This window comes from Palaemon carinicauda, chromosome 31 (assembly GCF_036898095.1).
Source record: "Palaemon carinicauda isolate YSFRI2023 chromosome 31, ASM3689809v2, whole genome shotgun sequence".
In the NCBI taxonomy this organism is placed as follows: Eukaryota; Metazoa; Arthropoda; class Malacostraca; order Decapoda; family Palaemonidae; genus Palaemon; species Palaemon carinicauda.
The window spans coordinates 8308958-8336046 of NC_090755.1; the positions used below are offsets into that span (position 1 = coordinate 8308958).

The window sequence follows — 27089 nt, forward strand, 5'->3', positions numbered from 1 at the left end:
GTAATCAATAATTTTATTGAGATAAAGTATAATATGCATTTACTATTATATATACTGTACTAAATACCTAGGAAAAAAAAAAACTATGTATCAATAGTCATCCCAACCAGACGAGTCCTTAATGGTATCCTCATTCTGTTTCTTGATACGCCTATATGCATTTGCCTCTCCCTTAACTCTCAAGTTCTTTTTGGATATTTGCCTTTTATCTCTCTTATCAAGATCCTTAGCCATGCGTCTCTTGACTTCCTCAGGAGGAATGGTACTGGCAGTTGTGGAAAAACTCAACATACTGCAGATGTCACTCATTGAATCGTCAATTAAATCATCAAGAGAGGGAACTTCTTCCCCTTTTTTCTCTGCCTGTTGCCGTACTTCGCGTGCTTTGGCCAACTGTTTAACTAATGCTAGTCTTGCTTCATCATTCACATCTCTAGTCTTTTTCTTTCTAGAATGTCTACCAGACTTTGTAGACTGAATATCACTATTATCAATAACTTGTTCTTCAGGTGGGCAAACACCCTCCTCTGCCACCTCAGTATCATCTTCCTCTTCCTCTTGACAAAGATTTTTAATATTCGTATCTTCCTTCAGATCTTTGCATAGTGTATCCACAGACTGTTTCATTTCAGAGACTTCTTCATCAGGTATTTTCTCCTGAATTTCTGATTCTTCCTCTTCTTCAGTTTCACTGTCATTTTCACTATCTTCATCCTCCAGCTGTTCATCCACTTTATCTTCTCTGTAGTTGTCATCAAATTCCTTGATTTCCCTAGAATATCCACTTGCTGATACTTCTGTATCTAGGCTGTATTCTTTCCTGTAATGCGAGAATGAAAAGTTCAAGTTCCGTAATTGTATCACTCTATTCTATGAAACTTGAGTCTCTTATTAATTCTTCCAAGGTCTTGCACTAATTGGAGTTTAATAATGAAATTGCCACACAACTTAATTTTTCACAATCTTCAAACTGCTCAAGCAGAGACCCTATCCTCTTTTATTAAGCCTATTGGTTTACATTAGGCTTCTCCAAAACAGGGATGTTATGGAGAAATATCTTAAAAGTTATTTCTAAATTGCAAAGTCATTTTGAACATGACATTATTTCTTAGATATATTAAGAGTACAGGTACTCTAAAATTTATAATGACCTTACGAATGTACTGATTTGTATATCAATTGCAACTTTGAAAGAAATTAACAGTAGAACCAAAAGCATTAGTAAAAAGATGACTTGGCAAGCTACAAAATATCTTTTGAGGAAGATTGCCAATCACAAGTACAATATACCATAAATATCACAAATGTTAACTCAAATAGAATTTAACAAATAATAAAAAGAAACCAACAGGAGATGTGGTTCCCATCATGCCAGGAAATCAAAAAAGAAAAAAAAAAGGTGTCTTACTGGCAGATCTCATAAGAAAGCATCAAGATACATATATCAAATATAAACAATCGCCAAACAAAATGATCAACCTTTTCCCAGAAAATGATAAAACATTAGTCAAAGCATTAGCAAAAATCAAGCAGGTAAAGCACTTTACATGAGCAGGATTACATGCTTGGAGAAGTAACAGTTTTCTGCAAGTGCAGATACACATGCTAACTTATAGAGTTTACAACAACAATTCTACTGCAAGCTTCAATACATAAGCAAATCTCATATAAAAACAAATGAAGACTTGATATGTCTTCCTACACATTTCAGCACCCAGTTTGAAAGAATTGCAGTGTACATGCACATTAAAAGCCTACCATGGCATTTGGGAAAAAATTGTTTGATTTTACATACAAGCAACTTTCTCCATTTACATGCTAAGAGGCAAAATATCCATTGAATATCGATACTAGAGTAACTTGTTGACAAAGTACACCTCTTCATCTGGATGTGTGACATTTGAACCATTCCTAGGTGATTTAAGAATTGACTACCGGAACATGGTTTTTAACCAAAGGATAAAGTGAATTGTCAGTCTGTATACTGCCTGAAATCTTACTATTTTGATAAAATAATGGGTCACACTTAGAAAACTACAATACATAAAATTAATGATAAGAATTAGGAGCCAGCAATATCAGAAAATAGAAATGCAAAGTTGTGCTTATCACAATCAGGCAAGCATAATGGGCATTTTAGCATGAAAATAATAAAAAACACCCATAAACATATAAAAACAGCAAACTCAGGGAAATAATTTAAAAAAACCATACATATAAAAATGGAAAACTCACGGAAATAATAAACAAACCCATAAACATATAAAACAAGCAAACTCAATATTAGCTATCCTTTCATTTTTATAGTGACTACCTTTTTGCTACTTTTCCGAGAACATGTGCATAAGTCACCAATGCTTCTCATACAACAATACTACATATATAACAAACTTTATAAACACATGTACAGGCCAAAATAAACAAATCAACAGGTGAAGACATTAAGTAATTCATGATTTTCAAAGCTGTAAGGTTACAGCAGGAAGATATTTATCCCTATGAATTTTCAAGCAGCTTAGTCGATTTGTTGAACTTTCATATCTAGTTCAAGATACATATAGAAGCAGACACACTATTAAAAAACAAAAGTGTATATAGTAAGTAAAAAAAAATTTCTAACATTCTCAATCATTACTTGCCCTCTCTTTCTAAAACAGGTGCTAGTTCCTAAATATGACGTGCTTCTGATTGTATAATTCAAGAGAGACTTTAAGAATATTTCAGATTTCATTCTGATAAAACTTTTTACAGTATATACCATGATTTTTCAATCCAGTGTTACATAAAATCTGACACTGAACTAGAAGTCAATTAATAAATTACTACTCTAAAAGGTTAGTTAATTATGATAAGCAAAAGCATAAAATCAAAATTGTTTGTGTCTGATCTCGAAAGCCATCACTTAACATACTACAGCATATTCCAGTCACAGGTCCCAATCAACAGATCTTAAGCAAGCATTAATAAGGCAAGAAATCAAAGCCCATGCAGAATGAAGTACATTACAAGCAAACTAAATACTGTATGTACATAATTTAAAAAGTGTACTTACTCAATGTCTGTATCAAAGTCTGGATGTAGTTCGCTTTCATAACCAAATTTCCTCCTGAAAAAGTCTTGAATACACTTGACATCACGATTAAAGTACCTGAAACACAGAGATGGATCAACTTTAAAAAGTTATAAAATAGTAACAATGACATCAATAAATATAGACTCTCAACTCCCACAAGTCCACATGATATTGTTAACATAATCATTTGAATATTCTAAGACATTCCTTATAAAGAAATATCAGTTACATTACTTACATTCTAGCATTTTCATGTGAAGTAGAAACCATCTGTGGGAAATCAATGACTATAGGCTTAGCAGATTCGTCAATCATGATGTTAAACTCGTTGAAGTCACTATGAATGACGCCGTGGTTGGCCAATTTTACTATTAGATCCATCAGGTCACTGTAAAGCTGTGGTACATCTTCCACTTCATGAACGTTACACCTAGAAAAACAAAAGACAAAAGCTATTATGATAAGCCAAAGTTTGGGTTTTTTACATTAATGTACAGTGCACTAAAATCAATAAAACGCATTTAGCAATTGATACCCAAAACATCAATATTTTTTGTTTTCTATAAAATAACAAGTAGGATATCTTAAATAGCAAGCCTCACAATAAGATTTATTAATGTACTGTATTAAAATGGGAGGTAAATCAGTTGTTGTTTGCGGATGATACTGTACTGGTTGCACGCACAGAAGAGAAGCTTGGCCGATTAGTGACAGAATTTGGAAGTGTGTGTGAGAGAAGGAAGTTGAGAGTTAATGTGGGTAAGAGTAAGGTTATGAGATGTACGAGAAGGGAAGGTGGTGCAAGGTTGAATGTCATGTTGAATGGAGAGTTACTTGAGGAAGTGGATCAGTTTAAGTACTTGGGGTCTGTTGTTGCAGTGTTGGGGGCAGTTAAGGGAGTAGTAAAAAATAGAGGGTTGGGCATGAATGTAAAGAGAGTTCTATATGAGAAAGTGATTGTACCAACTGTGATGTATGGATTGGAGTTGTGGGGAATGAAAGTGATGGAGAGACAGAAATTGAATGTGTTTGAGATGAAGTGTCTAAGGAGTATGGCTGGTGTATCTCGAGTAGATAAGGTTAGGAACGAAGTGGTGAGAGTGAGAACGGGTGTAAGAAATGAGTTAGCAGCTAGAGTGGATATGAATGTGTTGAGGTGGTTTGGCCATATTGAGAGAATGGAAAATGGCTGTCTGCTAAAGAAAGTGATGAATGCAAGAGTTGATGGGAGAAGTACAAGAGGAAGGCCAAGGTTTGGGTGGATGGATGGAGTGAAGAAAGCTCTGGGTGATAGGCAGATAGATGTGAGAGAGGCCAGAGAGCGTGCTAGAAACAGGAATGAATGGCGAGCGATTATGACGCAGTTCCGGTAGGCCCTGCTGCTTCCTCCGGTACCTTAGATGACCGCGGAGGTAGCAGCAGTAGGGGATTCAGCACTATGAAGCTTCATCTGTGGTGGATAACAGGGGAGGGTGGGCTGTGGCACCCTAGCAGCACCAGCTGAACTCGGTTGAGTCCCTTGTCAGGCTGGGAGGAACGTAGAGAGTAGAGGTCCCCTTTTTGTTTTTGTTTCATTTGTTGATGTTGGCTACCCCCCAAAATTGGGGGAAGTGCCTTGGTATATGTATATGTATGTATTAAAATTATCATTTACTTATTTACTGATACAAATGTGGTACATTTCTATACATTTTAGAAAAATGATATTTTAATTATAAAATAAATTTTTGAATATACTTACCCGGTGAATATATATAGCTGCAACTCTGTTGCTCGACAGACAAAAAAACTGTAAAAACTCGCCAGCGATCGTTATACAGGTTGCGGGTGTGCCCATCAGCGCCAACTGTCGGCCAGATACCATACTCAATGTAAACAAAGACTCAATTTCTTCTCATCCCACTGCGTCTCTATTGGGGAGGAAGGGAGGGTCGTTTAATTTATATATTCACCGGGTAAGTATATTAAAAAATTTATTTTATAATTAAAATATCATTTTTAAATATTTAACTTAGCCGGTGAATATATATAGCTGATTCACACCCAAGGTGGTGGGTAGAGACCAGTTAAATATGTTTACATCTTATAAGCTAAGAGTTTTTATTTCATTTTAGAAGTTATCAATATAACAAAAACAAAATAAATAGGTACCTGGTAAGGAAGTCGACTTAGACGATTACTCTGCCTTATAAGTACGTCTTCCTTACGGAGCCTCGCGATCCTCTTAGGATGCTGACAGACCCCTAGGAGCTGAAGTATCAAGGGCTGCAACCCATACAACAGGACCTCATCAAACCCTTAATCTGGGCGCTCTCAAGAAATGACTTTGACCACCCGCCAAATCAACCAGGATGCGAAAGGCTTCTTAGCCTTCCGGACAACCCATAAAAACATTAAAACATTTCAAGAGACAGATTAAAAGGATATGGAATTAGGGAATTTTAGTGGTTGAGCCCTCACCCACTACTGCACTCGCTGCTAAGAATGGTCCCAGTGTGTAGCAGTTCTCGTAAAGAGACTGGACACCTTTTAAGTAACATGACGCGAACACTGACTTGCTTCTCCAATAGGTTGCGTCCATGATACTTTGCAGAGATCTATTTTGCTTAAAGGCCACGGAAGTTGTTACAGCTCTAACCTCGTGCGTCTTAACCTTAAGCAAAGATCGGTCTTCCTCACTCAAGTGTGAATGAGCTTCTCGTATTAACAATCTGATAAAACATGACAAAGCATTCTTTGACATAGGCAAGGATGGTTTCTTAACCGAACACCATAACGCTTCAGATTGGCCTCGTAAAGGTTTAGTACGAGCTAAGTAGAACTTAAGAGCTCTAACAGGGCATAAGACTCTTTCTAGTTCATTGCCTACGATCTCCGAAAAGCTGGGAATATCGAAAGATTTAGGCCAAGGACGAGAAGGTAGCTCATTTTTGGCTAGAAAACCAAGTTGCAGAGAACAAGTGGCCTTTTCTGACGAAAATCCGATGTTCTTGCTGAAGGCATGAATCTCACTGACTCTTTTAGCTGAGGCTAAGCATACCAGGAAAAGAGTCTTAAGAGTGAGATCTTTCAGGGAGGCTGACTGTAAAGGCTCAAACCTGTCTGACATGAGGAATCTTAGGACCACGTCTAAATTCCACCCAGGAGTAGCCAAACGACGCTCCTTAGTGGTCTCGAAAGACTTAAGGAGGTCTTGCAGATCTTTATTGTTGGAAAGATCTAAGCCTCTATGCCGGAAGACCGATGCCAACATGCTTCTGTAGCCCTTGAAAGTGGGAGCTGAAAGGGATCGTCCTTTTCTCAGGTATAAGAGAAAATCAGCTATTTGGGCTACAGAGGTACTGGTCGAGGATACAGAAACTGACTTGCACCAGTCTCGGAAGACTTCCCACTTCGATTGGTAGACTCTAATGGTAAAAGCTCTCCTTGCTCTAGCAATCGCACTGGCTGCCTCCTTCGAAAAGCTTCTAGCTCTCGAGAGTCTTTCGATAGTCTGAAGGCAGTCAGACGAAGAGCGTGGAGGCTTTGGTGTACCTTCTTTACGTGTGGCTGACGTAGAAGGTCTACTCTTAGAGGAAGACTTCTGGGAACGTCTAATAACCATCGAAGTACCTCGGTGAACCATTCTCTCGCGGGCCAGAGGGGAGCAACTAACGTCAACCTTGTCCCTTCGTGAGAGGCGAACTTCTGCAGTACCTTGTTGACAATCTTGAATGGTGGGAATGCGTAAAGATCCAGATGTGACCAATCTAGGAGGAAGGCATCTATATGTATTGCTGCTGGGTCCGGGACTGGAGAGCAATAGATTGGAAGCCTCTTGGTCAGCGAGGTTGCAAAGAGATCTATGGTGGGTTGACCCCAAGTCGACCAAAGTCTCTTGCACACATCCTTGTGGAGGGTCCATTCGATTGGAATTACTTGACCTTTCCAACTGAGACAATCTGCTAGGACGTTCGTCGCCCTGGATGAACCTCGTTACTAGGGAGATGCCTCGATCTTTTGACAAGATGAGCAGGTCCCTTGCGACCTCGTACAAAGTCAGTGAGTGGGTACCTCCCTGTTTGTAAATGTACGCCAAGGCCGTGGTGTTGTCCGAGTTTACCTCCACCACCTTGCCTCGAAGGAGATTCTCGAAGCTTATCAAGGCCAGATGAACCGCCAAAAGCTCCTTGCTGTTGATATGCATGCTCCTCTGACTCGAGTTCCACAGACCTGAGCATTCCCGACCGTCCAGCGTCGCGCCCCAGCCCAAGTCCGATGCGTCCGAGAAGAGAACGTGGTTGGGTATCTGAACTGCCAGGGGAAGACCCTCTAGTAGGCTGATATTGTCCTTCCACCAAGTCAGACAAGACTTTATCTTTTCGGAAATCGGGATCGAGACCGCCTCTAGCGTCTTGTCCTTTTTCCAGTGAAAAGCCAGATGGAATATAAGAGGACGGAGGTGTAGCCTTCCTAGCGAGACAAATTGCTCCAGGGATGATAGCGTCCCTACCAGACTCATCCACAGCCTGACTGAGCAGCGTTCTTTCTTCAGCATCTTCTGGATGGAGAGCAGGGCTTGATCTATTCTGGGGGCCGACGGAAAAGCCCGAAAAACTTGACTGTGAATCTCCATCCCTAAATACAGAATAGTTTGGGATGGGACCAGCTGTGACTTTTCCAAATTGACAAGGAGTCCCAATTCCTTGGCCAGATCTAGAGTCCAATTGAGATCCTTCAGACAGCGATGACTGGAAGAGGCTCTGAGAAGCCAGTCGTCCAAGTACAGGGAGGCTCTGATCTCCGATAGCTCGAAACTGGTACCCCACATTCCTGTGAACAAACCTCAGAAACGGTTGGGAATCCGGGTGTATAGGAATGTGGAAGTATGCCTCCTGAAGGTCGAGAGAGACCATCCAGTCGCCTTCCATAAATGCTGTCAAGACAGCCTGGTAGACTTCATCGTGAAGATTGTCTTGACAATGAACACATTGAGTGCACTTGCCTCTTACGTACTCCTGCAGTGAACATGGCTGCCAAATCATGGAGCCATCCCTGAGGGACTTGTCCCTGCAGAGAACGTGGCTGTCAGATCATTGGAGCCATCCCTGAAAGCCTTGTTTATGCATGACATAATTGTACAGCAAAACTTCAAAGGCTCGAAAACAGCTGTGAAGTTGACCTGTAAAATCTTGGAGCGTCTCCTGGCCAGGCGCCAGGGAGAGTCTACGAGATTTGAGAAGTCTATCTGGGCAGAGGCAGGAACTCCCAAGCCGAGAACTTCTCTCGTGTCATATCAGACTCTCGCTCTATAAGCCAGTTTAAAAGAAGGGAAAGCAAAGGCTGTATCCCCCAAACTCCTCCTGGTGATAAACCAGTCGCCTAGCAAACGTAAAGCTCTCTAGGAGAGCGAGAGAGCACTAGCTTATAAACAACGGCTTCGAAGTAGCTAGGCCTAGTGTAAGCTCTGACGTTTAAGCGAACGAGGAGCAGCAGTTACAAAAAGATCCGGACAAAGATCCTTAAAAATCAGCATGATTTAAAGAAAGTCCATAGAGGGCTAAGCAGCTTTAGGCTCCTCTCCGTCTGACAGAGTCCTCAAGGGAATATCCGTAGGAGGGGGAACAGCAACTTCCTCATCTAAAGGAACCTTGTCCGATAATAGCGGAGTCTCAAGCAAGGGAGAGACCTACCGTGGTGGCAATGCTTTACAAGCAGAGTCCACACGCACTGGTGCATAAGTAGCGGACCAGGACGCAACGTCATGTAACTGCTTGACAGTCTGTGAACTGTCAACAACAACAGGTGCGAGAGACTAGGACGCAAAGTCATGTAACTGCTTGACAGTCTGTGAACTGTCAACAACAACAGGTGCGTGAGGACGCACAGCGTCCACTCGAGACTGCTTTGACTGCCTAGACTGAGCAGTCAAAACAACTCTAGAATGCGGAGGTTGACGCACAGCGTCAAAACAAGTCAACTCCGATTGTTAGCGAACGTCCTGAACGTCAACAGGAGCATCAGCAAGTGGCCTAACGTCCAAATGTGGCTGAAAATCCACACGAGACCGCATCGAGTGTGGTTCTAAACAACCTGATTGACGTGACTTAGCTACGCCAACGTCAACAGGACGCACAAAAGAACGTTAGGTTGGCTGAAAGCCAGGATCTCGATGAGAAAAACGGCTAGGCTCAACAGACTAATCGGCAGAATAGTCTTCCATAAGGGAGGCAAGCTTATTCTGCATGTCTTGCCGTACAACCCATTTAGGATCAACGGAAATGGTTGCGGTAAGAGACGAGGGTAACGTCTGTGACCGCAACACTTTGCCAACAAAAAAGACTCTCGGAGTCTGTGTTACGCTTTTGTTAGGCGGCGAGCAGTTTTCCGATGACTGCATAGGGTCAGAGCTGTCCTAATGGCTGCAACCAGGACGCTGGACCTGTCCTGAAAGGACTGACTTTCGCTTAAGGGCCTCGAAACCTTGTTTCAGGTTTCTTATGCGAAAAGCCTTCGGATGACGAGGAGAAAATTGTCTCTCTCGCCTTATGGTAGGGGAGATCTTGGTAAGATACACCCGATACCATAGAGGGAAAACGTCTGTTCGCTGATCAAGGCCTCTCGAACCCATAAGTCGTACGACATTACTTCTCCCCTGGGCTTGGGAGCTTGCAAGAGGTCCCGGACTAGGTGAACGACAGGCACGAACAGACGAACCCTCGGACGCAACACTGTAACACTTTGCGCAATATCACTTTAACACTACGATTTTCTGTTTTGCACTTATTTCACTGAAATCGAAACTTTTACTGATTTCTACCTGAAGCACGCAATTCTACCCTCATCAAAAGGTAGTAAATGCGAAATCAGTCGTATAATGCAAGCACATTAATACCAGCAAAAAAACAGTAAACATCTTTTAAGATAAAATAATTCAGTGGTTGGGGAAGAGAAGAAACACTAGTTCATTCAAAACTACGTTTTCAATCTCTCACCGTACATTGCCTGGGGACGAGAATAAAACTAAAAACGTTTTATCCTTTCTCCCCGTACAGAGACTAGGGACGAGAGTAATTCGAGAACAACGTTACCCGCTTGAACGGAACGTTTTCTCTCCTCTCTCTCCCTCCGTCTCTATCTCTCTCTCTCTTTCTCTCTTGATTTCGCACCTAAGAGAAGAGCCCAATTACATTTCGTCAAAAAAACATGTTATTTGACCAAAAGAAAAAAAAACTGAATGGTTTTTCAATTAAAAAGTTCCTTTAAAATAGAATTTAAAACATTTAAGCTTTGAAAGAAGAATGAACAAAACGTCAGAATCGATTACTCTTTCTGCAAAGTGAAACCGTGATACTCTCTCTCTCTATCGTAACGATAGAGCGCAAACTGCGTAGCATAAATAAACTAAACGTTAGTTCATTTTTGAAAACAGTACGAAGACTATTCAAAGAAATTCTTTCATAAAATATTTATTAAAAATATTCATTTAAAAAGTTTTAAATCATTAGCTCTTTAAAAGCTATTTACGATTGAAAGGGCTCAATGTTGTTTAACTTCGGTTTCCAAGTTAGGACCGCCTACTCTCAGGAAAGGTCGCATATAAACAAAACATTAAAATTTATTTTTTATGTTTATTATAAATGGAAAGTTAATCGAAGAGGCCTAATAAAGGCGGTGAGATATGAAATATATAGAGGAAAATCTATAATTAATTTATAACGTGATAAGATAATTACTAAAAGCCTAAACACACTTCCGTCTAAGGGAAGGGTCGGCCATTTAAAAGTCAAAGAAAGTCCATACTCTCTTTGTCACCAAAAATTAAATCTATCCAAAACGAGTTCAAGATTTAAGATGAAGATAAAACACCTGCACTGCGAAAGCTCAAACCAAAATGAAGTACTTCACCAAATATGTTGAGAAAACTCCAGGTTCTACAGCGAGTAAAAGTACGTCTTGTCGACACGTCGACAGAGAAGAAATTGAGTCTTTGTTTACATTGAGTATGGTATCTGGCCGACAGTTGGCGCTGATGGGCACACCCGCAACCTGTATAGCGATCGCTGGCGAGTTTTTACAGTTTTTTTGTCTGTCGAGCAACAGAGTTGCAGCTATATATATTCACCGGCTAAGTTAAATATTTAAAAAATATATAAATCAAAGATTAGATGTTTTTCTGTTTCTAAATGTTAAGTTCCTCCCATTATGGGATAGCTAGATGTATACAGCAAGTGATCTTTTTATTGTAAGTTGGGTTTTTACTGTGCAATAATAAAAAAAAAAAAGCTTAGCAATAAAAACAGTTTAACCAGATCATCTCCGTCAAGAGATACAATTGCATTTACAGTACTTCAAATTCAAATAAAGACAATGTACACAACTTACAGTGGATATCCTTTTACAAGCTCCATGATAACACAATGTCTTGAATAGTCTACTGGCCGTGGGACAGGAAATCCTCTATCATGCAGAGCTTTCATATAGGCAAACTCTTTTGTAGCAGACAACCTTGAGAGATACAACCAAGATACACGACTTCGATGCTTGTGATAGTCACGCTTTTCCTTTAGCTTTCGGAAAGAAGTTCGACCTAATCTGAAAAGGAAATATTCAACTTATGAAATACCATCAAGACTTGACAAATCAGACTAACTCAATAAATTGCATGGCTACTCCACTTGTCAAATTTTCATCTTATTCAAAATTACAGTTTATCAACTTCTTAAAACAAATTGCATTTTACCTAACCAAACAAAAGTATTTTTAAATGTGGGGATTATTGGCAATAGCCTATTTAATCAATGAAACTTCAAGTAGGTGGGCGAGTGAGGGTCAAGAATTATAATGAAAGACTAAAGTCTTTGTACGTCTTACTACAGGAGGCTAATATTTTCTTTTACAAAAATATAAATACAAATATTTCCCCTATCAATACAGCATAAATCATTTCTTAGATCCCATGTAACATATACTAGCATTGTTTCGATCCCTCCAAAATGTCAACTTAGCCCCCTTGCCCTGTAACCTTCAATAAAACCTTAATGTACCAGTGCAAGAAGTCTAGGTTCATATGTAGCAATTAATACCACAACAAGTGTCAAAAAGATACCAAAACACTCCCCTCATTCAAAGAAAGACAAAAGAAAGGAATAAGATCTTTTGAATCTTCATATAATATTCATAAAATTTCAAGGCATTTGGGCCATACAGCCCAGGACTGTGGATGAGGAGGAAATTCACCTCCAATGTGTGACTGGGAAGAAGGGGACCCTGCAATTACAGTGAAAAGTAATACTATACTATGAATTTTAAAACAATCTGTATTTTTCCTAGCTACACAAGCCTGAATCAGTAATACGGGTTACTCCTAGTCTTGTTTTCTCTATGACCCGACAATCAAAAGAAAAGGGAGTTTGACTGCATCACAATACAGTTGCTCAGCAACTACAGTGCCCTCTGCCTCATGACACCCTTCACTCTCCTGGACAAAAGACTTGTGGGGCAGTTGAGGCGGGATCTTTGATAAATGACTCAGGTTTGTATAGCTAGGAAAAAAAAAAATTGTTTTAAAAATTTATAGTTTATTCCTACACGGATACAAAGAGTCATTTATATTGTAGTCTTCCTTAGGTGGGAAAAAATTTCCGTTAAGAGACATGCCATTCTTGACTAATAGATACGATTACTATTTAGGTTGTGGTTGGTGTGGCCTGATTGGTAACATCTCTGGCCGGTGTTTGCCAGACGGGGGTTCGAGTCCCGCTCAGACTCGTTAGTGCCTTTAGTGTCTACAACCTTACCATCCTTGTGAGCAAAGGTTGGGGGGTTTGGGGGAACCTATAGGTCTATCTGTCGAGTCATCAGCAGCCATTGCCTGGCCCTCTCTGGTCCTAGCTTGGGTGGAAAGGGGGCTTGGACACTGATCATATAATATATGGTCAGTCTCTAGGGCATTGTCCTGCTTGCTAGGGCAATGTAACTGCCCCTTGCCTCTACCATTCATGAGCGACCTTCAATAGCAAAAGATCAAAAGTTGATAAATTTTGAACTGTGCAGCCGGCTCGTAAAAAGACAAGGCCGTATGTTCAATCCAAGAAGATATGCTTAGTGCCATGGGGGGGAGCTATATGAACATCAAGTCACGAAGAATATATCCAATATATCATCATTAACCCTTTTACCCCCAAAGGACTTACTTGTACGTTTCACAAAACCCATCCCTTTACCCCCATGAACGTACTGGTACGTCCTTGCAAAAAATCAAAAATTTTAAATAATTTTTATTTTTCCTAACATACTCACCGAGAACTACTTTTCTTGGAGTCACTTGTGATCTCTCAATCTCGACCAAGGTTTTTCCCGCCGTTACCCCCCCCTACTCCGTTCTATATAGGTTTACCCCCGCCGCCAGAGAATGCGCCCTGAGGGCAGGATTAGGGCAGGTCACTGCATCTCTGGGTCAGCATCCCCATTAAGTTCGTCGCTTAGCCCAACTTGGCAATGGAAGGATGGCACTCGGGGACGGAAGGGAGGGCCATTACCCGAAAAGTAGTTCACGGTGAGTATGTTAGGAAAAATAAAAATTATTTAAAATTTTTGATTTGTTCCGACACAAATACTCACCGAGAACTACTTTTCTTGGAGACTTATACTTTAGGAGGCGGGAGTGCTATTCTGCCACTTGACTCGGCACATAGTGCCTAGAGGGCTATGGAATGCGGGGCCTATCAGAGAGCGGAGTGAGAGTAACTGCGGAACCTTACGCTATTATCTAAGACTCACCTCTTAAAATTTCTTCAGGTGATTATCTCCTGATGAAGTCGCGAAGAATTTATTCACCGTTGGGGACATCTTCTGGCCTACCGCTACACAGTTTGGAGGGCGGCAATGACTGTCCCAATGGAGAACCCGTCCAAGGATTTTCTCGAATAATCCTTGAGGTAGTGAGCAGTAAAGGTCGACTGGTGCGACCAAGTGCCTGCTTGCAGGATCTGCCCCACCGCCATGTTTCTCTCAAAGGCCAAGGAGGTGCTCAGACCCCTGATGTCATGGGGGCGGGGAGTGCCTGGCACTGCCATTTTATCCTCTTCATAGGTTCTAGCGATGACTTGTCTCAGCCAGAAGGATATGGTGTTCTTGGAGACTTGTTTCTTATTAACACCTGTGGAAACGAAGAGGTTCTTGGTACCTGGTCGGAGATGAGCCGTCCTTTCCAGGTACTTTCTGAGCGTCCGTACTGGGCATAACTTCAAGTCTTCTGTATTGCCTGTTTTGGGAATGGCCGGAATTGAGAAACCTTAAAACTTCGGGTCCCAGACTGCTGGGTTCTGAGTCTTCGCCACAAAGGAGGGTACGAACCTGAAGGACACTTCTTTCCACCCTTTGGAGTGCGCAACGTCGTAAGACAGACCATGGATCTCGCCCACTCTCTTAGCCGAAGCCAAGGCTAGCAAGAAGACGGTCTTGAGGGTGAGGTCTTTGTCCCCGATATCTTTCAGGGGTTCAAAGGGAGGACGACTTAGCATTTTCAGGACCTTGGCCAGGTCCCACCTGGGCACTCTCCTAGCTTGAGGAGGGCAGGACTGCTCGAAACTCCTAATCAGCATCGCTATGTGTCTCGAGGTCCCCAGGTCGATGCCTTTCAGGAGGAAGACTTGGCCTAAGGCGGCTCGCACTCCTTTAATGGCTGGGATTGACATTCCTACTTCATCCCTAAGGTACACTAGAAACTCAGCTATGTCCGGGACCGAAGCTTTAAGCGGTCCTATGTGTTTCTCCGAGCACCACTTCGTGAAGGAGGCCCACTTCGCCTGGTATACCACGGTAGAGGATTTTCTCAGGTATAGGGACATTCTCTTAGCTGTGGCGGAGGAGTACCCCTCCTTCTTCAAGAGCCGCTCGATAGTCTCCAGGCGTGAAGGCGAAGAGAGAGAGGGTTGTCGTGGAACCTGAGGAAGTGAGGTTGACGCAGGAGGTCTGACCTGGCGGGCAGAGGCCAAGGTGGTTGGCTCGCTAGGTCTTTTAGATCCGCGAACCACTCTCTCTCCGGCCACCAGGGCGCTACCAAAGTCATCCTTAGGTTTTGGGAGGCCCTTACTCTGTTGAGTACCTGCCTTATCAGCGTGAAGGGGGGAAAAGCGTACACGTCCAAGTTGTCCCACTTGTGCTGGATGGAGTCTTCTAGGGCTGCCTTTTGGTCTGGTACCGGGGAGCAATAGACCGGTAGTTGGGCGTTGAGCTTTGTTGCAAAGAGATCCATCACCGGGGAGCCCCAGCGTTGAATGATGAGTCTGGCTACTTCTGGGTGTAGAGACCACTCTGTCCCCACTATCTGACCCATTCTGCTGAGGCCGTCGGCTAGCACGTTTCTCTTCCCGGGGATGAACCTTGCTAGCAGCACCACCTGCTGCTCGTCCGCCCAATGTAGGATGCTTATGGCGAGGTCGCACAGTTCCTTCGATCTCATGCCCCCTTGCTTCTTTATGTAGGCTACTACCGTGGCGTTGTCGCACATTAACGCCACGGTGTTTCCCTTTAACCGACTTACAAAGTGCAGCCATGCCTTCTGGACTGCTCTTAGCTCTAGGACATTGATGTGGAGATGCTTTTCGCTCTCCGACCAGATACCGCTTGCTGTCTCTTCCAGAAGGTGGGCCCCCCACCCTTGGTTGGAGGCGTCTGTGAACAGGAGGTACTCGGGGGGACAGGACCCGAGGGGCATCCCCTTGAAGGAGTTTGACTGGCAGTGCCACCATTCTAGGGAGGTTCTCGTGTCTGGAAGGATAGGAATTAACGCTTTCTGAGAGCCTGTCTGGGACCAGAGGCTCTTGAGGTTCCATTGCACGGGTCTGAGCCTCATCCTCCCTTGGGGAACCAGTTTCTCCAATGAGACCAGGTGACCTATCAGTCTCTGCCAGTTTTTCGCCCTCCTGGAATGTTCTGACAGGAACGGCCGAATGATGTGATTGAGGTTCCGTATCCTGTCTTCCGAGGGGAAAACCTTCCCCTGCACGGTGTCCAACGTCATCCCCAAGTATCCCATTCTGTTGGATGGTGTTAAGTTCGACTTTTCCAAATTGATTATGATTCCCAGATTCCTGCAGAACTGGAGGAGGTTTCTCCCTTGTTCCTCCAAGAGGGCCTTTGAGTTGGAAAGGAGCAACCAGTCGTCTAGGTATCTGATGAGACGGATACCCCGTTCGTGAGCCCACACTGAGACTGTCGCGAAGACCCTCGTGAACACTTGAGGGGCCGTCGACAGGCCGAAGCAAAGGGTCTTGAACTGCAGGATCTGGGAACCCCATTTTACCCGGAGGAACTTCCGACTCGACGGGTGGACAGGGATCTGGAAGTATGCGTCCTTGAGGTCGACCGTCATCATGTAATCCTTCTCCCTCAAGGACATCAGGACGGATTTTGGGGTGTCCATCTTGAAGTCCGTCTTCTTGACGAACTTGTTGAGGGCCGACAGGTCTATCACGGGTCTCCACCTCCCCGTTGCTTTCTCCACCAGGAACAGGCGGCTGTAGAAGCCTGGGCCTAGGAGAAGGACCTCTTCCATGGCCCCCTTCTCTAACATGGAGGAAATCTCCCCTTGAAGGGTGGCCCTTTTCATCGGGTCCCTGGGGGCCAACCATTCTGTCTGGCTGGCTGGAATAAGAGGAGGTGGGTCCGCTATGAAGGGGAGCCTGTAGCCTTCTTTCAGGACGGACATCGTCCAAGGATCCGCTCCTTGTGTTTTCCATGCTTGCCAATGAGGTCTGAGGCATCCCCCAACCCGAGGCTTGGGCGGGAGTAGGGGCCTCTCCCTCTACTTTCTCCTAGAGGGGCGGCCTGATCTGCCTCTCTACGAGGCGGAGTAACCCGACCTGAAGGAGCTGGCAGAAGCTGGTGCTCCTCTGCGGGAGGGCTGAGGAGTTGTTGTCCAGGAGGAGGAAGGGGCGTCCCTCCTCGAAGAGCTGGGGGCGGCCTGAGGAGTCACGGCGCTATCCGAGGCTGATCTCCTGTACGGCGGCCTTCTAGATGACGCTTGTCTGGGGACGTTGGCCTCTCTCTTTTTGGACACTTTCTCCATTAGAATTTCCAGCTCTTTTAAAGGGAACAGAGACTCACCCCCCAAGGGTAGGCTACGCACAGCTCGGGCCCTCCTGTCTGGGATCTTCCTCGACATCTTAGATAGAACCGTGTATCGTTTCCTTAGTACCCAGTTGGCCGTCAAGGCGAGCGCTTGGTACGCTAGAAACTTCAGAGATTTCCCCCCGGAGGTGAGAAGGTCCGTCAGGAGACTCTGCTGCTCTGGATCTTCGGGGTCGATGGAGGCTTGCACGCTTACTAACGTGGAGGCCCACCAGTCCAGCCATGAAGATACGTTAACCAGGTCCCTCGACATCTCCTCCATCATGGCGGCTTCCGTAGGCGAGAAGGAAACCGGGGCTGACGCGGCCCTTTCGTCCGAGCCGCCTTGTCCCAGGATGTCCAAGGCCGGGTCCACTCTACAGGGGCCTGGGCGCCGCCCTTCAGGAATGTAAACCTTCCCTTGTGCTTTGAGGCCCTGGAGCAGTTTCGAGGCACTCTGGGACTTGGGGGCTTCCGCATTGCTGGCCACTAAGTTGTCTATGTACTCTTGTCCCAGTACTAGGTCTGGGGCAAGGGGAAGGGCCAGGGAGGACATCGGAAGGGCGTCGTGATGAGTGATTCTCAGGAGACTTGATCTCCAGGAATTCCCCTTAGGTGCCGAGGGTTCTGTAATCCCATGGTGCCTCCTGATGAGGCCCACCACCCTTCTGTATGCGGAGTCCTCCGACGGGGGAGCTTCTCCTCCGTCAGCCGAGGTCTCGGCCTGGAGCGGGGGCGCCGGGTTGCTTGTTCGGTAGACCGGTCGTCCCGCTCTTGGGTCCAGGGGGGCCGACCTGTAACCGTAGGGAGCTCCGTAAGAGGGTGGATCTCGCTGCAAGGCGGGTACCACCGGCTCAGGGAGGGCCCTCAGTTGCCCCAAGGCTCTGGAAGCGGAAGTCACGGTCCCGGTGGGCTGACCCGTCAACGGGAACCGATCCTTCTTACTCGATGACCGCACCAGCTGGGCTGGTTCGGTCAGGCTGCCTTCAAAGAAGCGCGTTTCCCCCCGCTGGGCGGGGTGAACCGGAGGCCTCGAGGACTTATGCTTCTGTGAGAGGTCTTTCCTGCGTGGCAGGTCGCGCGGTTCTAGGCTGTGTGTAGGGAGCGGCAGCCTAGACGCACGTTCACTGGAACGAGAGTCTGGAGAGTGGAGCCTCTTGGACTCTCCTGAAGGGACGTAGACCCAGGCGCCGCCGGGAGAGGCATTCCTCCTATACTTACGGGAGTGGGAGCGGGGGCGCTTCTTGCTATGTCGCGACCTTGACCTAGAGCGGGAATGATCGCTTTCGGACAGCTCCCTCTTCCTGCGCCGTTTCTCCCTGAATTCTCCCCCGGAGGATGAGTCTATCTCTGACGAGTCCGAGGGCGCCACGTTCCTCGCGTAACGGCTGCCCGCGTGATCCGTGGGGGACGTTCTTCGCCGCCGGACGTCCGAGACTGAATGTTGGAGGAAGTCCTCGGGAACAGCCGTGGAGATCGTCGGCACCGAGTCTACTCTATCCATGCCAGGGGGCCAGGGGTCCAGGGTCACGTCCATTCTTAGCGGTGACCTCCCTGGTGTCTTCGGCAACTTCCACCCGAAGGCATCGCTACTCGGGCGGCGAACTCTAGTTTGGCTGTCCTCTGGCGGGGGAGAGCCCGACACACCGGCCCACGAGGGCGGAGGAGACTCTGAAATCACAACACTGCCCCATACGGGGTCTTCCGAGGACGCGTGGTCCCCTACCACGAGGCCTGATTCACCAGAAGCACTACCGGACTCTCCGTTAGCCCTAGAGGGGCCTGCCCTTGGTTCTTCCCTCGCACTGGGTTCACCGGGGAGAACGCCTTGACTAACCACAACACTGGGGGCTTGATGCCCTCTCCTCTGCGAAGGAGACGGAGAAGCCGAGGCTTCGTCGTACCGATCACTGGCCGACGGTAACGAAGAAACGCCACTAACTTTCCTGGGGGAACGCTTAGAAGATTTCTTCTTTTTGGTACCGTAGCGTACCCACTGGATATCATCCCAGCTTACGCACTCTGGACACGTGTCCGCGGAGGAGCAAACTTTCCCCCTACACGTGGAACAAAGGGAGTGAGGGTCTACTTCTGGTTTAGAGAGGAAAGCCCCACACGACTTTCCGGCTCTAGGACCAGGGCAACGTCGCACGTGTTCCATCGTTCGCACACGAAAGGCACAACACTAGCGAGTTATAAGTACACTGGGATATACACAGGGGGAACGCACTGTAACACTTGCGAATAACGCACTACGCAAGAAACACAAGTCCCCACGCTGGAAACACGTGGAACACAAACGCGCCAAAGGATCGAGAGAGCGAGAAGAGTGAGCTGTGTACAGCTCACGACCAAGGAACTTAATGGGGATGCTGACCCAGAGATGCAGTGACCTGCCCTAATCCTGCCCTCAGGGCGAATTCTCTGGCGGCGGGGGTAAACCTATATAGAACGGAGTAGGGGGGGTAACGGCGGGAAAAACCTTGGTCGAGATTGAGAGATCACAAGTGACTCCAAGAAAAGTAGTTCTCGGTGAGTATTTGTGTCGGAACAAACGGCTATTTGTATTTTTTTTTTGCATATTTTTTATAATTTTTTCAGAATCTTCAGGCATTTTCCAAGAGAATGAGACCAACCTCACCTCTCTATGACAAAAATTAAGGCTGTTAGAGCAATTTAAATAAATTATACTGCAAAATGTGCTTGAAAAAAAAATAACCCCTGGGGGTAAAGGGTTGGAAAGTTCCAAATAGCCTGGGGGTAAAAGGGTTGCTAACTGAAAAATAAGACATTCTTACTCGCATTAGGGCGAGATCAAAGTGAAGGCTTCAAGTCCAACTGTGATCAACATCCGCCACCCTTACATACCCTCATAATGCAGAGAATAACGGATGCCTTTGATTAAACAGTTACGTGTCCCATGAGCGCATATAATTAGATTATTTGTTGTGCTGCAACAATAGAGACTAAAGACTGTCCAGAGACCTGTGCGTGCAGTCTCTAAGATAATGGTCCATAAAAGTGGTTTGTCTCTTCCACATGCCAGCTTTAAGAACTTATTCTAGAGTGGTTTTTGTAGAATGCTAGGGTTGCAGTAAGACCACGAATATGAAGTGCTTGAAGGAGAGCCCTGGAGACAATTCCCCTAAAGATTTATAAGCTCTCATGATTGTTTCTTTAAACCGAAATGAAATTGTGTTTCTGAAAACTTTCTTTCTGAAGCGACCACTGCTCTACAGTAGAACAAATCGGAAATTTTAGACCTAAGATCATCATCATCATCTTCTACGCCTACTGATGCAAAGGGCCGCAGTTAGATTTTGCCAGTCGTCTCTATCTTGAGCTTTTAAATCAATACTTCTCTATTCATCATCTCCTATTTCATGCTTCATAGTCCTCAGCCATGTAGACCTGGGTCTTCCAACTTTTCTAGTACCTTGAGGAGCCCAGTAGAAAGTTTGGTGAACTTATCTCTCCTGGGGAGTGCAAAAACCATGCCCAAACAATCTCCATCTTCCCCTCACCATGATCTCATCCACATATGCTGTTCTTTTCAGAAATTTTTTAATTGCTCTAACGGGACAGAGTAAAATGTCATTAGGGGCATCAGTTACCTCTTTGGGACACAAGATCCTGAAAGAGTCCATCTGATATTTTCAATTGGATTCTGGGTTTTGGCTACAAATTCGGGAGCAAAAGATAAGCATAGTTCTTTCCATCCTCTGGAATGTGACGTAAGACAAGGTAGACCATGTAGTTCATTTACTCTTGGCTGAAGCTAGGACTTGGAGAAACAGTCTTTAAGGTAAGGTCCCTGTCTAAGGCTTTCTGCATGAGTTCATAGTGGGCTTTACTTAAGATCCCGAGAATGTTGGTCACATTCCAGGTAGGTGGTTTGAGTTCTCGAGGAATACAAGATTGCTCGAAACTCCGAATGAGAACTGAGGGTTCCCATGAAGAGGAGAAGTCAAGCCCTTTCAATATGAAAACTCGGCTCAAGGCAGACCGGTGGCCTTTTACCGCAGTGATTGAAAGGAACTTCTTGTTCCTTAGGAACGTCAAGAGGTCTGCAATCAGGGGAATAATGGACTTGGGAGGAGCAATATTCCCCTATGACACCAATCACAGAAGGCTTTCCACTTGGCCTGGTAAACTGCAGCAGACGACTTAAAGACATTTGTGAAGTTGTTTCGCTGTTGGTTTGGAAAAGCCTTTCTTTTGGAGGGAATGCTAGTCTCCAGCCGTGAAGTGACAGGCAATGCTCCGAGACATGAAACTTTCTTAGGTGGGGTTGTTGTAGCAGGTTTGGCCATTCTGGACATTCTCTTGAAATTTCCGTAAGAAATTCAAGCAGGTCTGAATACCATTCCGCTTGTGGCCACTGTGGAGCTACTAGCGTTACATTGACACCCTGGGATATTCGGACGCTGTTAAGTGTCTGATAAATCAGACAGAACGGAGGAAAGGCATAAAAGTCCAGTCCGTCCCACGGGTGCTGAAAAGCATCTTCCATTAATGCAGCAGAGACGGAGAACTCCACAAAGTCAAACGTCTCATTGCCATAGAGGAAGCAAAGACCATCCCGAACCAACTGTCATCACTGATCAACTTAGATGGTCGGCAATGACGTTCCTCTCCCCGGGGATGAACCTCGCTGAGAGGGAGATTGCTTTGGTCTATGGCCATCAGAGTATTTCTACTGCTAGTTGGCAAAGCAGGAGAGAGGCTACGCCTCCTTGTTTGGAGATATAGGTCATTACCATGGACTTGTCACTCATCAGAACCAGGGAGTGACCTTTCCGAGTCTGAGAAGTGGAATAACGCTTATCGCGCTTCTTTCTTCTCCAGGAAATTGATGTGAAAGGCCTTGTCCTCTTCTGACCATAGGCCCAAGATTTGCTACTTTCCTAGGTGAGCACCCCACCCTTGGCGAGAAGCATCCAAGAACACAAGAAATTATGGGGGAGGAACCTGAAGGGGTTTCTCACTAACAGGTTCTCCTCTCTCAGCCGCCAATGCAAGTTCGTCACAGCCTCCTGGGGCATTGACAGCAGGGTTGCAGGGTGGTCGGATGTATGCGACCTCTGGCTCTTCAGAGCCAACTGTACCGAGCGAAGACACATTCTCCCAAAAGAGATGAGTTTCTCCAAAGAGGAGAGATGGCCTAGAAGTTTCAGCCTAGAGTGTGCAGGAAGTGGCTTCCCTTTCAGAAAGGTTTCTGCTATTTCCCTGAATCTAAGGATCCTGTCGGAAGATGGAAATGCTTTGGCTTGGACTGAGCCTATGTCCATGCCTAGGTACCTGATGGATTGTTGAGGGACAAGGCTGGACTTCTCCAGGTTCAGTTGGATGCCTAACTCTTGCAAAATCTAGGAGTAAATCCCTGTGCCTCAACAGAAGAGCTCGGGATTCTACCGGGCGAAGCCAGTCGTCCAGGTACCTCAAAAGCCTTATGCCCCTGGCATGAACCCAGACTAAGACGAGGGCAAGGATTTTGGTGAAAACCTGAGGGGCTGTTGACAAGCCAAGAATAGCACCCTAAACTGGAAAATTTTGTCTTGAAAGGGAAACCTTGGATACTTCCCTGAGGCAGGATGAATTGGGACCTGAGAGTAGCAGTCTTTCAGGTCTACGGTCAGAAGGAAATCGTTCTTCTGCTGGCCTGGAGAATGGTGGCCAGAGTTTCCATTTTGAATTTTGTTTGCAGCATAAACAGATTTAAACCAGAAGGATCTATGACTGGTCTCCAACCTCCCGTCATCTTTTCTACTAAAGAAGATTGCTGAAGATGCCTGGCGAGTCTTTTAAGACTTCTTCCACGACTCCTTTGGCCAACAATTTGGATACTTCCTCTGATAAGGAGGTCTTTTACTGAGCCTTTCAAATAAAATGGTTGGATCGTCAGAGTCCTGGTCAGATGTGGCGGACAGTCAATGAAAGGACTCAATACCCTGAACGAAGGATTTCTACCGTCCAGGGGCAGCCTAGAAGTCCTCCCACCCATGCCAAAAGCTACGAAGGTAAACCAACCCCCGTGTTAAGCAGGGGGACATGCCCTCCTTAGCGGGAGCCTTTGCGACCACGCCCTCTACATCCGGAGGGATGTCCTCTCCGTCGGAAGGTGGGTCTGGGGGCTTACCTCCAAGGCTGTTGCAAATATGTTGGAGGCAGAAGTCGTCTCTGCTGAGGAACTGGTTTGAAAGGCGATTTCTTTGCTGATACTGTGAGGTAGGCATCCTTGATGCTGCTGCCCTCCTCATCATAGGGAACCTTTTCTACAGCCGTAGCTACATTCGAGAGAGGGAACAGAGAAGGAAAATTTACTAAGTCTGTTTTTTCAGGGATAATGCATACCTGGGAGACAGCTGTCTACAGCATCAGGCCAAGACTGAGTCGCATCTTTTTAAGATACATTTACCCCAAAGAGAAACAGCCTGGTGTAATAGGAAATCCATGGATTTTGCCCTTGACTGTGATAAATAATCAATTTGCTTCAGGGCGTGTTCCTCTTTTAGGTTCTCTGTGACCGCATAGCGGGATACCACTCCAAACCAGTGGTCGAGCCAAGAACAGGCTTGAATTGCACACATAGTTGATAGCAATGCAAGTAACAGTGAATAATTAAAAAACACACATGGCACTACAAGGGTAAACGAAGGTGAATGCGGATGTCTAATCGTAGATAGAGGAAGTGAGGATACCTCCTCTCAACTTCACAACCAGGAGTGTAGTGAAGAGCGTCATGAGATGGCGCCCTGCACCACCATGCACTGTGGTTGCTTATCAACTGTAATGTGATGTTGTCTAGTCATAGAAAAAAATGAGACTAGGAGTAACCCATATAAATGACTCGAAAGTTTCTATCCGCATAGGAATAAGCAGTAGTTAGTAGAGGTTGGACAGTAAGATGGAAGACGGCACAGGATAAAAAAGGGGTGCAACTGGGGGGCCGAAAGGAAAATGCACAGACCCTTTGGTATTGCCAACAGTGCATAGTGAGAGGTGAACTAATGTCATTATCTATAATCTACATGCAAGGGGCTTCAGGTCCTTGAAGTTAATTTTATAGAGGTTTCCTATGAATACAAATACATTATAGAGATAAAATTAAAACGCTATATTGTATTACTGTATCAAAGTAATGTAATACGTCACAGTCATAAGTAGGAAAGAAATTTTTTGTAAAGGCATATAATTTCATCTATACTCACCTATGAAGTTTCATGCACATAGGATTGCCCAAATTATCTGCAACCACATAGATATCCGATTCCTTTCCAACACCGATCTGACTACCTACTGAACCCACAACATCTCGTGAAGCAAGTACTTTAAGCGCGAGGTAATCATAACCCATGTTAGTTAGCCTGTAACCATCATCTGTAATTGCAAGACGATATTTGGTCATTAGAAGTGTATACTGTAAAGAAAAAGAAAGCTCTACAATCCAATTCATTATCGACAAAAACACAGCGGAGGGTGTGGAATTTTCTTTCCTTAGCCTCATGTTCTATACAAGGTACCTTAGACTTTAGTACACTACACTATTTGGAGATGCTTAATTTTCAGTTATTCTTTTCTGGAGTAAAGTTCCCCATTCCTAACTAAGATTAAGCAACCTACAATCTACGGTAGTTGCTTTCCCTATACCCCTGACAAATAGCTTGACTGTATAAAATTCTTTATTCCTTGGTTGCTAAGCACTTTAGATGTACAGCTTCTAATATTACACCGTTTAAAACATACTAACTCACTTAAAAAAAATTAATTGGGTGAATACAAAGCCTGACAACGTTAATAATTTCTTCATAGTACGTTAAAATAACTACCAGTATATTTCATTTCCTAAGCAATATAAGACTGTAGTCTATTTTAGTAATGTCAAAAAGAATTCTGTATTTAACCAATTTTCTCAGAAAATCCATTATGCATGAATTCTTCCCATAACAGAGTAAAAATGTGTCCCCTATTAGTTTGCCCATCTCTTTCCCTAGTACTGTATATAAATAAAATGTAGTCAAGCAAGTGCAAGTTGAAACAATAAGAATTTGTCATGTTTATGGTAAAGTATCTATATTCACAATATCTAAATTTTTTCTAACATCTCTTGTTTAACAAGGCTAAATGTACTTTAAAAAGGCATTATTCTTGTATCTTACTCTTATGAACCATCTTATGAACAAAATTGATTTTCATTACTATGAGAGGAAACTGACCAGGCCAATTAACAAACTTCAAAACCACATAAAACTTGAGAAGTCTTAATGTACAACAAACTTCAGAATCATCTTACAATGTTTGCCCCGTTCATATGCACACAGGCGATGTTTGCAAAGCTCCCGGAGCATTTTATGAACACCTCCAGCTCGTACATTAGCAATCTGTGCTACGAGCGGTCCAGGTACTAGTTCGTGATTTTTCATGCCCATCTCAATCTGAAATATAGAAGAACTTTAGATACATCTAGTATTAACATGGTGAATAAAATGAGGCAATTTCAGTCAATTAAAACTTAACATTTTATTCTCCTTTCCTTAAACAGGGGAACTTTAACTTTACATTCACAGATCGTATTGACAAAAAGGGATATTGTGGCACTAGCAAAACCTGCTCCAAAAATTGCCGAATTACTGTATTCTGACAGTAAAGAATAGCTGAACTTTCTACTTAAAGGTTTACAATATTACTCAATATACTAAAAATTTTGCACTCGCTAAACCCTTAGCTTTCCAGTCATGATAGTCGACCCACCATAACTCAAAAACTAAGAATTTCTGCAAGAAATTATCATCAATATAATTTAAAACACCCAATAAATTCACTAGAGATGTCTTATTTTGTCCTAACTGTTTATTGTACTATTCTATAATTTTACTAGGAATTCTAGAATTAGCAGCGTACACAAACACATGAATGGCTTTCCATAATTAATTACAAAATTAAGTACATAAATAAGCAAGACATGGTAAACAATGCCTTTGGCAATATTAATTATAATAATTTACATATACTGTATATCTACACATTTTCTCCAATAAACTTTACATAACCAAACCTTACTCATCAAAAAGGGGTTTAATCATCTTAAAACCCCCACTTTCCTAAACTAACCTGTCATGGGACACCACATTAAAAAATTATTTATCAACAGCATATGGTTAAAGCTATACCCATAATACACCTAAGATTGTATAATAGCCGTGTATTAAATACATCATAAATTTTCCTTAGGGATGTAGGTATAATAGCGGTCACCTGTATGTATGATGACGGCTGACTAAGAATACGGCAGTGTAAGCGGATTCGCAGTGGGGCATTAGCCACCCCCTGTGTTTGGTAAGTAGGTTAGGTTAGGTTTGGGGGGGGGGTTATGTTGGTTGGTGTCCATATTCTATGCTCGCTGGAGGAACTGGCCGCTGATATCCAAAGGCTCCTTTTCTTAATTTAACCTAGGAATTGGGTCCTAACCTGATGCTATAAATCATACAATATTCTATTTATAGGAATAGGCCTATGCAAAATTATATCATACACCATGGGCAACCACTCAGTACATTTACCCAATTAGCATTTAAGCTTATTTTATTACCAGTTTGTATATAATAACTACAATATACAATAACTTCTTGTAAAAGCATATAGGTGTATTTACCAATTTGTATACATTATTTGTACATTACAGCCTAAGGTAAGAATAGTCAAAAGACGAATATACTTACAGCCGTCAAAACTCGAAAGTCTTCTCTTGAGAGGTATCGTAAATTTGCCACTCTTAACTTCCCCATTTTGATAGAATATCGTTGTTCCTTCTTCTAAAATATCAATTGAACAGAAAGGGTTATAACACGTGACAGGTAAACTATTTGTCACTAAGCAAACTGGTTCGACAATAGACAAAAAGACTGTATGACTCCTCATGTCA

At 44.1% G+C, this 27089-nt stretch overlaps 1 protein-coding gene across 1 annotated transcript; it reads right to left on the reverse strand.

The window, feature by feature from the left end:
* On the reverse strand, window positions 1-27089 carry RIOK2 (RIO kinase 2). The gene is made up of 7 exons (XM_068354783.1): window positions 26887-27089; window positions 25461-25602; window positions 24379-24547; window positions 11438-11647; window positions 3312-3503; window positions 3053-3148; window positions 1-820 (listed from the first exon to the last, which is right to left on the reverse strand). Exons 1-7 carry the CDS (start codon window positions 26950-26952, stop codon window positions 91-93), a joined length of 1605 nt encoding a protein of 534 aa, XP_068210884.1. The 5' UTR covers window positions 26953-27089; the 3' UTR covers window positions 1-90.

Coding starts and splice junctions, on each gene's coding strand:
- RIOK2 (XM_068354783.1), bottom strand. CDS start 26,952: ATGGGGAAGTTAAGAGTGGCAAATTTACGATACCTCTCAAGAGAAGAC. Junction 24,548..25,460: donor ATATGAACGGGGCAAACATT/GTAAGATGATTC, acceptor TTGCAATTACAG/ATGATGGTTACAGGCTAACT. Junction 3,149..3,311: donor TCACATGAAAATGCTAGAAT/GTAAGTAATGTA, acceptor TCTGTGTTTCAG/GTACTTTAATCGTGATGTCA.